A 15,801-nucleotide genomic window follows, 5' to 3' on the forward strand; every position below is an offset into this window, starting at 1 on the left:
ATAATTTGGTGAGGGAGGACCACCAAAGCCATAAGGTGGACTTTGGACTGGTCTTTCTGTGGAAGACCTTTCAGTATCTTTTTCGGTTGGCTTGAGAAGATTCATTTTGTTCGCTTGATGCGAATTAGACATCCTAACATTTGGAAAGAGATTTCGATTAGATGAATGTTAAAGCAATGTTTAAGATTATAAGGAAATCCTAAGTGCTTTAAAGTCTAAGGCAGGAAATGTTATAGTTTTCTATATTGCTAAGGCACCCTAGCTAGCAAGTAAGGCACACATAAAGATGCAATCCTGGTTCTCTATAATAGCCTGGTTATGCTCTGATACCAATCTGTGACGTCCTCCAGATAGGGTCTGGAAGAAAACGTCACTAATATCAAATAAACCAACATGTTATATTACGAGAACAATACTATATGATAAAAACAAATTTTATTGATAACGCGGCGGAAGAAAATAGAATGTCGTTACAAGAATTTAAATTACAATGATGTAAATATTTCAAATGCAAGAATAATAAATGCGATAGTTCTTGAGATCCTATGTCCAAGTAGCATCACATAAGTAGTAAGCTTGATCAATCAGCACCTGAGACGAACATGCTAAAGTGTCAACCAAAAAGGTTGAGTGAAATAATAGATTTAACAAAAGTAGTTATCGTTGTTTTTAGACCACAAGATTTTTATTTATAAAGTTGATCTCGCAGATCAAAAAGTTATGCCAGTTCGTGATATTTAGACTAAACGTTTAAATTTTGCCTCATGACAAGTTGTTCTGTCCTTGTCGATTTAATTTCATTATCAAGTAATACAAAGACTTAGTCAAATGTATCGGGGACGTTACTCCCGATAGGCCTACCCCCAATAATTAAGAATGCATTTAACGAGCAATTAAAAATATTACTGTAGGGACTTTGTTGGGCATAGCCAGGTATAGCATAGTTTAACAGTTGGTACTTGTGTCTAAATTGTAAATAGTAAAAGTAGCATGTGTCTCACCCCAAAAAGTTAAATAAGTTGCATGCAATAAAGAGTGGGGCTATGAGTTCACCTTAGTATGCAGGAGAAGAGTTATTCCTTGGAATAGAAAGATAAATGAGTTGGATGATCGTGAGCAGAAAGTCAACCTAATGACATTTAAGAGTAGTTAAATGTTTTGCCCAAATTTAGATTTAAGTATGCAAGTGTTTAAGTATAGTTCGTTTTACTAAATTTCCATTTTTAGTAAGTTTCCACTTTTAGTAAGTTAGTGTTGAACACTAGTGAGTTGTCCTTAATAAGTCTACCACTTATTAAGTGTGAAAGTAACTAAGTGTATGATCCCTATAGTCGGGTTTGATATTGTGCACCATACCCAAACATCTATGCCACCACCGAGTCACTAGAATGATCAATTCTTACCGGTTGGCCCAGGATTTCTTGACCAAAATCTAAGTTTGGCATTCGAGATCCACAAGCGTCCCATAGTGGTACCAAGGATCACCCTAGGCCTTAAGTAGCGTTGACGTTCGAGTAATCCTCACGTTATCGTGAATGACTATCGTAATCGTATGTTATACTATAAGTAGTATATTACAAGTGTTAGTAATAGTATAAGTGTATAAGTGTTAAGTAGTAGTATAAGTAGTATTAGGGTTTATTAGTTAAGTAGTATTAGTAGTTAGGGTTATGTAGTAAGTAGTAGTATTAATTAATTAGGTTTAATTAATTAAAGTAGTATTTAATGATTAAGGTTTAGTAAAGTAATGATTAGGGTTATATAATTAATGTTTAGGGTTTAGTTAATATTAGGGTTTTAATAAATTAGGGTTAGGTTAATTAGTGTTTTAATATTTAATATGTATATATGTATATATATATCGTGTATATGTATATATATAGTTTTTATTTTTTTATTTTTTATATTTTTGTATGTATATATATATATGATAAAAATTATATATTTTTTTATATATGTATATATATGTTGCATATATATATGTATATGTGTATATATTTTGTTTCCTTTTTAAACACAAACAAATATTTAACAAATCTTTAGGGTTTTTAAAGATCAAACAAAATCTTTTTTTTTTTTTTTAAATTTCGGCTATATATATATATATATATATATATATATATATATATATATATATATATATATATATATATATATATATATTTACATATATGTATGGTGTACCTATATATAGCATGTATATATCTTGTTACCATTTTTATATACTAACACAATCTTGATGAATCATTAGGGTTTTTAAGATCTAACTCTCTTCTTCTTTTTTAAAAAAAAAAAAAACCGTACGATGTATGTTTATGTATATTCTTATATTTTTTTTTTACATGAACAATATGAATATGATTATGAATAAGATTAAGAACATGAATATGATTATGAACATAAACATGAATCAAAGATAGAATTTAAAAGATTTGGATCTAGGGTTTTTACCTTGATGAATGATGATGAAGATTAACAAGAAAAGATGATGATGACATGAAGATGAAGATCAAATCAACCCGAATAACAAGAACACCTTGAAGATCTTGATGAACACGAAGAACAAGCTTGAAGATCACTTGAAAACTTTGAAGATGGTGGTGGTGTGGTGTCTTGGCCGAAAATCCAAGAGAGAGGAGAGGGATTTGTTATTGAGAGAGGATTGTGAGAATTGTTTTGGTGCATGAAAAGCTTTAGCATAGGTCTTTATTTATAGGCGAGGTTAGAAAATTCTAGAATTAGGGTTTAGGTTAAGAGTACTTAGGGAACAAGTTAGGGTTTAGGGTGGTGTTGGTGTGGCCGAAATTTTGAGGGGCAAGGAGGTCATTTCACCCTCTTTTTTTGTTGTAAAATTCGGCTAGAGTTTAAGGGAAGGGTTTGGAACTTTTTCCTTTTAATCCTTGTACTTTAGATTAGCTTAAATGGTTCGAAACTTGTTTAAGATTAATTAGTTACATACATTAAGTTTTAGTTTATTACCTTTTGTTCATGGAAGTTAATTAGCTTATTATTTACATCTTTTATTAATTTGTCAATTATTGCACAAAGTTAATTAATATGTTTTATAATTCTTAATACTTAACAATTATTGATTAAAGTTTAATCATTAAGTTTTAATTATATTGTTTGGGCATTTAATATTGAAATAAAATATAGAATGGAAAAGTGGGGGTCATTATAGTGTGTGTGTGTGTGTGTGTGTGTGTGTGTGTGTGTGTGTATATATATGTATGTATACTAGGTTTTTTAACCCGTGCGTTGCATTAGATCGGACAATTGCTTTTCAATTTCCTTATTATTCTTTGTTTGGTCTTTCATAAATTCTAACACTACCTCATCTACAGTGATTTCCTTCTTATTTAAATATCTCAAGTAATGAACACTATCACTTCCTTCTACACCTTTATCTTTTACTATTTTCACAAAATTTCTTTTAAGATTTTCTCTTGGCACAATAGCGATGTATTCAACTAGCGTTCCTTGACGGAGAACAAGAGTATTATCACAATGATCAATAGTGGCTTGCGCAGTTGATAGAAATGGAGATCTTAAGATAATAGGAGTTTCGGGATCTTCTTTGACATCCATGACCATAAAATTAACAAGATAAAAGGCATAACCTACTCGAACTAGAACATTCGTAGCAATGCCCAATGGTTGGTGCATTTTACTATTGGTGAATGCTATATTACCGTGAAGCGGTTGAAGAGCGGGTAGTCCTAAATGATCAAAAACAGAAAATGGCATCAAGTTAACACTTGAGCAAGTGCCAGCTAAAGCTTGGATCAGGATTGGACCTTGAATAATGCATGGAATATGAAATTCTACAGGATCAGAACGAATAGGCGTAGAGAAGGAAGTAGGAATAGATGCATTTTGCTCATCTTCTTTCTTTCTTAAAATTGCTTCACGCTTAAATCCTTCTTCTCTTTTCTCATCACTCACTTTAAAACAATCATAAAAAACAGCGGAACAGACGGCTTCTTGCCTCATATTGTTGCTCACATCAACCTCAAGTTCATATGGTTGAAAATATTCAAAACTTTCTTGGGCTTTTAACAACTCCGTCATTTGAGGTAGGAGTTCATCATCTTCCTCATCAGTCAAATTCTCGTCATCAGAGATGTTTATAACTTCTTGAACATTTCCTTTCACATCATCAATTTCTTTGGATAAATCATCCATAGTCAATACATCATCAAAGTTTAGTTCATCACGACTTAAATTTGTATCATCAACCTTATCATCCTTGTCACTAGAAACTTCTTTCATTACACCATCCTCATCAATTTCACACTTAAACAAATACTTTAGACCACGTTTATGATAGTTAACCCAATCATCGGTTTCTGTAATAACATTCACTTTTTTAAAGGTAACTACTTTCGGTTTATCATTTTGAGCATTTTTAGCCTCAACTAATTGGAATAACTTATGAACACTTCTTTCTAAGGTTTGGATGGATGATTGATGGTTGTTTTGCACTTGTGATAGTTGAGATTTGATGTTTTCATTAGCTTCTTGTTGATTCTTGATAAAATTTAGGAAATTCTCCTGATACTTATCATTAGAACACTTTATGAAAGTTTATATACTACAATGATAATATTTTGAGTATATAGCTTACAATGGGATATATGTAAAAGTATATAGCATATTTATGACTATAACCCAAGTAGAAAAACATAAAATTGAATGTTTCCATAAACAGAGTTCAAAGTAGGAAGGAAAAGTCTACGTACCCCAAAACATGAATAGTTTCATATCTATAAGAGTATTGTCACTGGGCTCCGCCTTTAGCTTTTCCCTCGCCTTGCCCTCGAAGGCGCCAATTGCATTAATGGCATGCCATCGGTGTGCCCTCGCATTGACCTAACAGCCTCGTCCCGGGTTATTTCTTGACATAGCGTATTCTAGGACGGAACAAAAGTAACATATACTTGTACATAGAGCTTTAAGACATATAAATTGAGTTGTTTAATTAATTTATTGGGGTGTGGAAGTATGACATAGTTGGTAGTGGTGTGTGATGAGTATATGATGATGGAGAGGAATGGGAAGAAAAGACTTATGTGGCGTTGATATGACGATGTGTGTTGAAGAGGAAGAAAGCCATGGTTAAAAGTGGTCTAATTTTTGCATGAATGATTCGACCTCGATCTTATTATATACACGCCAGCTTTAGGTAGTATGAAAAATATTTCTAACGTATACGAGTAATAACAATAACATACAAATATTAAAGTCTCACGTCCGGTGAATATTACATATAAATAGTATGTACATAAATAATAAAAAAATATATATATCTACTTTATAGATTTACTTACAGATGGATCATTCTCTTAGATAATACTAGACACAAATAATTATTGCAATTTTAATTTAATGAATATATACTAAAAACTAAATATTAAAAATCAATATTAATGTAACTTGAGATTTTTTACCAACTCGTCCCACGAAAGAGCGAGGTTAAAGTGTTAAACTGTTGTTAACGACGGAGGTCCGAACAAGAGAATGATTTTTCAGTCGGAATATATCAAGTTAATTACAAACGTACTAAGCATGCTACAACAAAAATTTTCCTATCTCATAGGACACAAATGCGTCTAAACTGGCGTAAACCACCTGACGAAAAGTCAGGTGTTCTTCTTCCCAATTAGTTAACGTATCTTTTGCATCTTTGTTCATGTGCTTACCAAGTAGCATTAGACTTAAAGTTTTTATGCCAATGTTACGAGGTTTTATCTTCTCCTTGGTAGCATAATTTTTAACACGCTCGTCAACATCATAAGCTAGAGTAGCCAGATTCTTAATTGAAGGAACATTAAGGCGATAATTCTTTTGTAGCTTCTCGACATCAGCTGCAATCCCCACTCCGACAAAAGTATAATTTTGATTAGATAAAAACCGCTTTAGCGATGTCGGAGTCCCGTCTGCCAATAAAATCTGGAATATTAGACATTTGTCTTCCACACACAACTGAAGTGTGGCAGCTGGGTTGCTATTGAGATACGGCTTCCATTCGATGCCTAAACCGATGATTTTTTTTTTTTTTTTTGCTTTGATTAAGTAGGAATTCTGCTTGTGTCACCCAGTCATTGAGTAGCTCTCTCTTTGATGTGACTGTAGTGAGAATTGAATCCCCATAAAAGCGAACGTCGCATATTATCGTCGGGAACGTGAGTGGAACTACCTCAAATTTAGCTTCTTCTTTGTACTGGTTTCAGCAAAAAGTTCTTGGAAACGTTCAACCTAAGAGAGATACAACAAATGTTACAGCGGGGTCTTTAGCTGAAATGTTGAGTTGACTTATAAAAGTGATTATTATTTATATGTATTTATTTATAAAACTAAAACGCTAAGCAAATTTACCAAATCTTCTGCACCGGATGGGTTACCAAGTTTGGCAGCAAACTCCAACTGAAATAAAATAAAAAAATTAAATTCATATCCAAAAAAATTAAAACTATCATATCAAAATCAATATCAATCGTTGTTGAAAAAGCTTGGAAATTTACCTTTCGACTAACAAAAGAAACAATTGTTGATTCATTTACAGTAGCAAGTGATACAACACCACATGTATCGACAACATAGAAGCCCCCAACAGAGAAGGCTTCAGATGTCAGGAGAATTGGAACTGAGCTAATCTTGGTGCTATATACTTCAGTTGCGGTTTTCAGATCATATACAAATAGAAGCCCGAGGTTGGTGATCAAATAAATTAAACTGTACTTTTGGGATATCTGGCAAAATTATATATATATATATATATATATATATATATATATATATATATATATAATATAATGGATGGATCATATTGCAGCTTACTTTTTTTTAAAGATAACAAATAACAAATATACCTGCATGGCAACTGGAAAATCATCCTCGAAATCAGGAGGGAAACGGAGATCTGCTTGCTTATTGAAAATTGAGGGCTTCCCTGCACCATTTTTAATTGCAGTTTATATACACACATATACATATACAACAATATTAAACGATAAACCAAATCCACACAAGAAGACCAGCAACAGGAAGGAAGATACTACATTTTCAGGACTAAATAAAAATTTATAACATATGAAAAGACGTGTGTAGATAGAATGGAATGGAACCTGGCTGGGCAGCAGCAAGTTCAATGACACGCAGCTTTAATGTAACCTGTCCAGCATTACAACTTTTGGTTGCAAAGATATGATAATTGAAGGATTATCATTGCCCGGAACCTGTATGATAAATGATACAAGTATGACAGTATTATGTAATAAATATTAATTAATTAATTAATACATTTAATAGCATAATAAAGCAATATATGATTTCACAGATAGATATAACAAATGAAAATATTCATACTTGTAAGGAAGTGAATGATGCTGCATGAGCTTCAAAAACTTGACTTCGCCGATTTTCAACCGAAAACAGCTGCATATTTCCCTTCACACTCTGTAAAATTATTTATAAATAAAAAAAAATAGCAGATTATTGACAAAACCAAGACAAATAAATCTTAAAAATAAAAATCACAAATAATAAAGATATATACCTCAGGAGAGCGAGTGGAAATTCCAATCAACACCAACCATTTCTCAGATGGATCACATTTGTAATCAATAATCTGATTATTTAACAAACTGACAGCCCTATCAAACATCTTCACAGGTTCAGAATCGCCTGTACATTAACAGATAGATTGAGTAAAACAAAACAGAAGAAAATGGTGGGTCACTCAACATAAACAAAGACATTGTACATTCCACTACAACAAATGTGTTGATTCTTTACGCATTTTTCGTCACATCTCTTAAAGGCGTGATAAGAAAATTATGAATGCTCACACCTATGAATGTCATATATTTTTTACACATTTATAAGTATGAATATACACCTTTTAGTAGAAGAAAGTTCACATTTATGAATCTGCCAGAAAATGTTACTTTTATAATCGTGAATATACATATCTTTATCTCACACTTCTAAATGTGTAGATCGGTATAAGCATATTTTTAACTCATTTGTATATGTACGTAACCTACACCCTTTTAAGTGTGAGGAAAGTACTTAAAGCCTTACGCTTTTATGTGTGTACTCACATGTATTTAAATCCTTATACTTTTAAGTGTGAGTAAATGTATTAAAATCCACACGCTTTTAGATATGACTAAATATATGTAAATTATATCGTGCTTCTATAAAAAGTTCAATTATCCTTCATCCATCCTGCCTGTTATAAATTATGCCCAAAATTTCTAGGGTTTCACTCTCACCAATATGAAACTCTACTACTGTATTTTGTAAATCGCATCTTATCATAAGTTTCAATTGGCTTCTCTTGTAATAAAAATTAATTTGCAAAAAGTTTTGGTATTCACCATCGTGTCACAGGTAAGTCAATCAATTTGTTTGTTGTTTTTATAGTTCAAATTGACAAACCTATCGTTGATCATGAAAATTACCGTAATTGACAATATGTTGTTGAGGTCAAGCTTCTGATCAAGTTTCGATGCTTTCACTTAGTGACATACTATCTGCTTTCTCCCAATCGATAATTTTTTTGGTGATTTAAAGGTATGTTGATCATGAACCCTAACTTTTATATTTCATTCAGCTCATTAATTGAGAATGTGTTACAAGTTATCAATGTCGTAAACATTGAGAACATATCAGGCTTTGAATATTTTAAGTTTTTGATTAAATGCATGTCATTATCATTATGGTGCATTAAAGAGATAAATATGAATAGGCATGTAACTATATTGTTTACTTGTTAATTTTAGCATTAGAATACTTTATTGTGTTTTCAGTGAGTGATCTTGAGCATATTCATTATAATCAAGTGATTCTATGAACCTTACCTTTATATATGTAAGATATAAGATGCATAATCAAATGAACTGTAACATGTGTTCAAAATCTTGTTTTTTTCACCTATAATGAAGATCAACTTATCAACTAATTGGATTGAATGGCAGGTATAGTGTAATTGTGTTTGAATGAGATAGTTGTAACATTTCGATCTTTTATTGATAAAGTTTTTTGTATATATTTTTCCATTATAGTTCAATGTGGTAATAAAATCAATATGGTTTATTGTATTAGGATCATTGCTGATGGCTGAACAGCAGGTAATGTTTATGTTTTTACACTCTATAACATTCAACATGAAGTTAGTATTAATATTTCATCATTTTTCTATTTGTTGATAATTTGACAGATGAAGTTATGCTTACCTCAAGGAAAATGTAATAATCAAGTCCTTTATGTAGCTACTAATATTGATGAAAGATGAAACATTTTCTTCTTCAACGAGTGACTTGAAAGATGTACCAGAATGGTTGATATCTATGTTAGTTTCTCATAAGGTAAGGTTGTTTTTGTCTTTCTTTGGTGTTTATCTTTCAAATCCTTGATGTGGTACTTAAATGTTAATATACTTTATTGTGTTATCAGAAGTTCTACATTGATTCAGTTCGAGGTCCAGTATGTTTATTTAGCTTTGAATTAATCATTTGATTGAAGTTTTCTTATCTCTTTACAAAATTTAGATCTTCGTTGTTGTTTAAAGATAGCAATTGAACACTAATATTAGATAGATTATATTGTTGTAGTTTGAATCCTTTCGACACAAGCTAGTTTGAGCTCTTCTTGAACAGAGTTGATAATTGAAGATGTTGTTCATACGAGTTCTCAGGTAAAGTTCTGATGTTGCTAGTTTCAATTATATGTGTAGTTTCGTTGTATTGATCCTGATACTTTTTATGGTTGGAATGTGGTGTTGAATAAATGGATACATAAGCCTAAGAATCCGATATAATTAAATGTATATTTGACACTTTATTGACATGCACTTTTAATAGTATAGCATCTCTTTGGTTTAAAAGATGAAATCCAACTAGAATTTAAGAGCATATGTTTCTAGAAGGTAATTTGGCATGACTAATTGAAAGAAACAATTTCATATTCTTTAAGTAAGTTTGATGATCCATATTACTTCTACCAAGAGGCAGCGTTTACATGATACAAAATAGTTCTGCATAATAAGATAGTATTACTATCTATATCTGACACATGTACAAGTGCACCTCGATATCTACAGCTACTTCATTCACACTTTACTTCTGTTGTACTTGATTGATTTTGGGTCATATTGAAAATAGGATTGTATTCTTGTTGCAGGTGTTGAACAACTGTTGGAATTGGACCGTTATTTTCAAGGACGTGCTATAACTTTAACAAATTGAATTGAATGAAGAATATATTTGTATTGAACTCGTATTATCGTAGTGCCAAATTGAGTATATTTTTCCATTTTGTTACTTAAGTTGTTTTGTATTTCTTACCTTTTATAATTATAATAATTAATACTACGGAATTAGTAATTAATAATTTTTGGTATATAGGATTTATAATTTATAGAAATATATGTTAATAACTTATTTTTATTAAAAAATGAGTTATTTCCTCACGATTCTAAGTGTGTAATTTATTTTTCATGCACTTTAAGTGTGAGTATTTTTAGAAATTGCTCACAATTGTGAGGGTGAGCATTCTATAAGTAAGGGTTCACACTTATAATTATGAATATTGAGGCAATATACTCACCCTTATAACTGTGTACATCTCACTAAAATTTGTTTGTTACGCCTCTTATCCACACACCTTACCAAAGCGTGAACCTCATTGTTTTACATACTTGAAAACGTGTAAATATGGCCAAATAAATGTATACTCTTAACTACTTTGTTGTAGTGTTCATACCTTCAATTGACCAATGATATACCGAGGTCTGGGTTACCATTCCCAACATCTTAGGTGTGATCCACTTCAAAAAAAAACCTGGAGATAAAAATGTACAGTAGTAAATTTGCATAAATGTCAGTGTTAACAAAGAGTAGAAGACAATTTGAATGATGTAATTAATAATAAATAAATAAAAATATAAACTTGTCACCTGTTCAGGCATCTGATGAGACTTTATTTTAGCTTTCGTTTCAATATTATGTATAAGTAGGTTATCTTGAGTAGTCCCTGGCAGTTGAGCTTCAAAATAAATAACAAAGTTGATTAGCTATACACTAATACACCTAAATCTAACCTCGCTGTTTCACTAAAAAATGTATTACAGTTTCATGAGCTAATAAATAATACTCCGTTATAAGTACCTTTTAGTGCAAGAATCTTTGAAATTGGATTCATAAGAGCTGAGTCAGCAGTAATAGGCATCCTAAGTGGTTGCTGTAGTGGCATGCTCATATCAATGATCACCACACAATTTTGTGGCGAAGTTTCACTCACACATATAAACTTATCTGACTCCATCGTTACATTAGTATTAGTAAACGTACTGAACTGTGGATTGATACCTATACTTGTCAGCTGCAACAACATTATACAATTCAAAAACAAATCAATAAACCTGAGCAAAAGCAGATCAATCTGTGTCATACTTTCCAAATCATATAAAATCATTCCATTTAACAAATTTGAAAAAAATACCAAACACCAGTTCCATTATATCTTGAATCTAAACAGTACCAGAGTCTTAAAGCTAGAAAATTCATTACTTCGGTTCAGATTAACCCTATGAGGTTCGTAAACGACAAAAATGTCCAAATTGAGCTAGTGTAAGAGCAATCAGACTGTAATCTAGTATATGCATGTATATACTATATATCCACAATCTAACAATTTACAGGGAGAGAAAGAGAGCGATACCTTAAAAGCCACTTTCAATGTGATCGGATCATTAGGGTCTGCCATGGTGACGGCAAGAGAGATCAGATGCGGTTGCGATCTAATAAAAAGAGAGAGTGAAACAGTTTAAGGTAAACAAACACTTCCTTACATTGTACACATCCTTGTATATGTAAAAAAAAAAACTATATTCAAAACTTCAAATCAAAGCTTGTGGAGCAAAATTACAACATGATATCAACACTACATCAACAAATTATAAAATTACAAAGAAATGATGTGTATATGTAACCCTAAATGTCAATTACAACATTAAACATGTGTTTATCTATGATAAATGTAACCCTAGAGAACAAACTGTAACGACAGCAGTGAAATTGTAATTGAAATTGAAGATCTAAATGAATGAGAAATCACTCACCGGAGGACGCTGTTAATCTAAAATCCGGATGGATAACTGAACGATTAATCGAAATTTTGTACAAAGTTATTACCCCCGGTGTATTTCTACATGAGTGTGACAAAGAAGGGTTTTTTTTTTTTTTTTTTTTTTTTTTTTTTTTTTACAAAATTGGCACATTTGGTCCCACAATTTACATATACTCTTTTTAAATGGTGTAATACTAGTTTTTAAGGCCACCCGCTATGGTTAGCCACCCACCACCGCCACCGGTCGTTAACGATCCACCACCACCAGCAATAACCGTTAGCCAAGCCTGCAACGGCTCTAACGGGCTGACATGTGGGCCCCACTCGTTTTTTGTTTTTTTCCAACGGCTAAATTGAGTTTTTTTTCTTTAATCCCAACGGCTAATATTGCAGCTTTATATTTATTTATTTTTTTCAACGGCTTTAATGCAGTTTTTTTTTTTTTTTTGTCTTCCTTTACTTTAATTCACTATATATACATACACATACTACACTAACTCAATCACTACACTCTCAATCTCAATCTTTATTCTATATCAAACACTCTCATAACCTTCAATTCATATTTCCACAAACAAAAAAAAATCAAATGGCTTTGGAAGATTTATTAATTTCTGAGAGCGAAAGCGAGACGGATAGTGATAGCGCAGAGTCTGATTCCGATGAAGATTTAATTCAAGAAGGTTACAACACGCTTAACTTACTCGATTCGCTTGATGCAATGGACGAAGAAGATGAGGCTAGAAATTCTCGTACAATTATTAGAAGACGCAGGTTACAAAGAGATCGTATTGATACGGGTAATCGTTTGTTTCGCGACTATTTCTCGAATAATCCAACATTTCCTGGTGATTATTTTCGAAATCGATTTCGAATGAGTAAGTCATTGTTTATGCGTATTAGTCATGCTATTCTAACGTATAATTCTCAACCGAGACCCGATTAATTTACATTTTTTGATCAACGATACGATGCAACCGGTCAACTCGGTTTCAATATTTTTCAAAAGTGTACATCGGCCATACGTCAATTGCGTATGGCATTGCGCCTGATGCATTCGATGAGTATTTACACATGGGCGCATCAACGTCTCGAGATTGTTTAAAAAATTATTGCAAATGTATTATTCATATGTTTTCGCGAGAGTATTTAAGGAAACCAACTGAAGGAGATGTTCGTCGATTGCATGCCAAACATTTGGAGATGCACGGGTTTCTGGGTATGTTGGGTAGTCTCGATTGCATGCATTGGCCTTGGAAAAATTGTCCTGTTGCGTGGCAAGGGCATTACCACAGGGGTGATCGCGAATGTAACGACCCGACTTTTTCGACTTGCTTTTGTGCCTTGTAATTTAGCGAAACTGCGTATCTGTGTGTACTGTGTTACTTTATTACTCCGGAACCTTGGCACACGTGTTTTATATTCATATATACTTTAAAACGTGCCTTGGTGTATGTAAAATACTTAACTTGTACATTGGATGCCTTTATAACCGTTAGTGTTACTTGCCGTTACGAATAAACCGCGGACTGCGCGCACGTTTGACTTTTGTCGGAACCAGAATATTTGGACAGCGAAATATTAATTATTATTTTATAATAACAATTACTTGGGCCTTTGGATGCTTAATTTTATTTATTTAATTGCAAGAGCCCAATAATTAGTCTTGTTGGACTTTCTACCTTGTTGGGCTCAAGCCCACCCTACTCTAGCTAGTGACCCAATTAATTAGCCCAAGTAATATTACTAGTGACCCATAATAATAAATAAATAAATAAAGAAATTAATTAATGAGTCATACTAGTCATTTGGATAAGGATTATCCACTTTGTCTCATGGGATTCTAGCATAAGGACACACTTTAGACACCATTAGCCAAAAAGCAACATTTTGTCTCCCTCCCCTCCCCTTTGAAAATCACGGCCAAGAGGCCCTCAAAGTCATCAATCCATGTCAATTTTTGCTTATAAATACTAGCCAATTTTCCTCATTCAAACACTTGCTCTCATTTGGTTTTCACACACACTTGTTCTTTCTTTCTTTCCTTTCTAGTATTGCTTGTAAGTCTTCTTTTTCTTCTTCTTTTCCTTTCATTTTCGTGGCCATCATCATCATTTTATGAAGATCAAGTTCTTTTAACTTTGATCTTGATTATATCTTGTTGATTCAAGCATGAATCCTTCAAGAACATGGAAGATTCAAGCTTTCTAGCTTTGAATCTTCACCAACTTTGTAGATCTACTTCTTTTATGCTTTAATCTTGTTATTTTATGATAAAGCTTCAAACTTTTGTTTGTAATCTTCATGTATCTTCAAGATCCAAGCTTTATGCTTCAAGATCTTCAAGAACAACCAAGATGCAAGCTTTCTAGCTTGAATCTTCATATCTTGTTGTTGGATCTAAGTTTTCTAGCTTATGATCTTGTTGTTTTGTTATAAAGATCAAAACTTGTGTTTATGGTCTTCATGTAACTTAAAGATCCAAGCTTTATGCTTCAAGATCTTCAAGAACACTCAAAGGTTCAAGCTTTCTAGCTTTGCAACCTTGTAATTTGTGTGAAATGAAATGTCCCGTTCTTATTGGTTAAAAACGTTTCATATTAATTGATTTCGTTGCGAGGTTTTGACCTCTATATGAGACGTTTTTCAAAGACTGCATTCATTTTTAAAACAAACCATAACCTTTATTTCATAAATAAAGGTTTAAAAAGCTTTACGTAGATTATCAAATAATGATAATCTAAAATATCCTGTTTACACACGACCATTACATAATGGTTTACAATACAAATATGTTACATCGAAATCAGTTTCTTGAATGCAGTTTTTACACAATATCATACAAACATGGACTCCAAATCTTGTCCTTATTTTAGTATGCAACAGCAGAAGCTCTTAGTATTCACCTGAGAATAAACATGCTTTAAACGTCAACAAAAATGTTGGTGAGTTATAGGTTTAACCTATATATATCAAATCGTAACAATAGACCACAAGATTTCATATTTCAATACACATTCCATACATAGAGATAAAAATCATTCATATGGTGAACACCTGGTAACCGACATTAACAAGATGCATATATAAGAATATCCCCATCATTCCGGGACACCCTTCGGATATGATATAAATTTCGAAGTACTAAAGCATCCGGTACTTTGGATGGGGTTTGTTAGGCCCAATAGATCTATCTTTAGAGTTCGCGTCAATTAGGGTGTCTGTTCCCTAATTCTTAGATTACCAGACTATATAAAAAGGGGCATATTCAATTTCGATAATTCAACCATAGAATGTAGTTTCACGTACTTGTGTCTATTTTGTAAATCATTTATAAAACCTGCATGTATTCTCATCCCAAAAATATTAGATTTTAAAAGTGGGACTATAACTCACTTTCACAGATTTTTACTTCGTCGGGAAGTAAGACTTGGCCACTGGTTGATTCACGAACCTATAACAATATATACATATATATCAAAGTATGTTCAAAATATATTTGCAACACTTTTAATATATTTTGATGTTTTAAGTTTATTAAGTCAGCTGTCCTCGTTAGTAACCTACAACTAGTTGTCCACAGTTAGATGTACAGAAATAAATCGATAAATATTATCTTGAATCAATCCACGACCCAGTGTATACGTATCTCATTATTGATCACAA

The 15,801-nt window shown here is 32.3% G+C and overlaps 2 protein-coding genes across 4 annotated transcripts; both read right to left on the bottom strand.

The window, feature by feature from the left end:
* Positions 1-5,433: 5,433 nt before the first annotated feature.
* On the bottom strand, positions 5,434-10,851 carry LOC139867201 (clathrin heavy chain 1-like). 3 transcript variants are annotated; one of them, XM_071855532.1, is made up of 8 exons: positions 10,771-10,851; positions 7,559-7,686; positions 7,369-7,458; positions 7,128-7,238; positions 6,873-6,952; positions 6,525-6,752; positions 6,379-6,426; positions 5,434-6,258 (listed from the first exon to the last, which is right to left on the bottom strand). In XM_071855532.1, exons 5-8 carry the CDS (start codon positions 6,876-6,878, stop codon positions 6,196-6,198), a joined length of 345 nt encoding a protein of 114 aa, XP_071711633.1. In that variant the 5' UTR covers positions 6,879-6,952; positions 7,128-7,238; positions 7,369-7,458; positions 7,559-7,686; positions 10,771-10,851; the 3' UTR covers positions 5,434-6,195. The 3 variants fall into 3 exon arrangements, with proteins under 3 accessions (XP_071711633.1, XP_071711635.1, XP_071711634.1); XM_071855534.1 differs by having other exon boundaries at positions 6,525-6,670; positions 10,771-10,845; XM_071855533.1 differs by having other exon boundaries at positions 10,771-10,845.
* LOC139868988 (clathrin heavy chain 2-like) lies at positions 10,837-12,200 on the bottom strand. Its single transcript, XM_071857322.1, has 5 exons — positions 12,128-12,200; positions 11,728-11,806; positions 11,175-11,388; positions 10,964-11,052; positions 10,837-10,848 (listed from the first exon to the last, which is right to left on the bottom strand). The coding sequence occupies exons 2-5, from the start codon at positions 11,770-11,772 to the stop codon at positions 10,837-10,839; spliced, it is 360 nt and encodes a 119-aa protein (XP_071713423.1). The 5' UTR covers positions 11,773-11,806; positions 12,128-12,200.
* Between the last annotated feature and the right edge of the window lie 3,601 nt (positions 12,201-15,801).

The sequence above is a fragment of the Rutidosis leptorrhynchoides genome, chromosome 9 (genome assembly GCF_046630445.1).
Source record: "Rutidosis leptorrhynchoides isolate AG116_Rl617_1_P2 chromosome 9, CSIRO_AGI_Rlap_v1, whole genome shotgun sequence".
In the NCBI taxonomy this organism is placed as follows: Eukaryota; Viridiplantae; Streptophyta; class Magnoliopsida; order Asterales; family Asteraceae; genus Rutidosis; species Rutidosis leptorrhynchoides.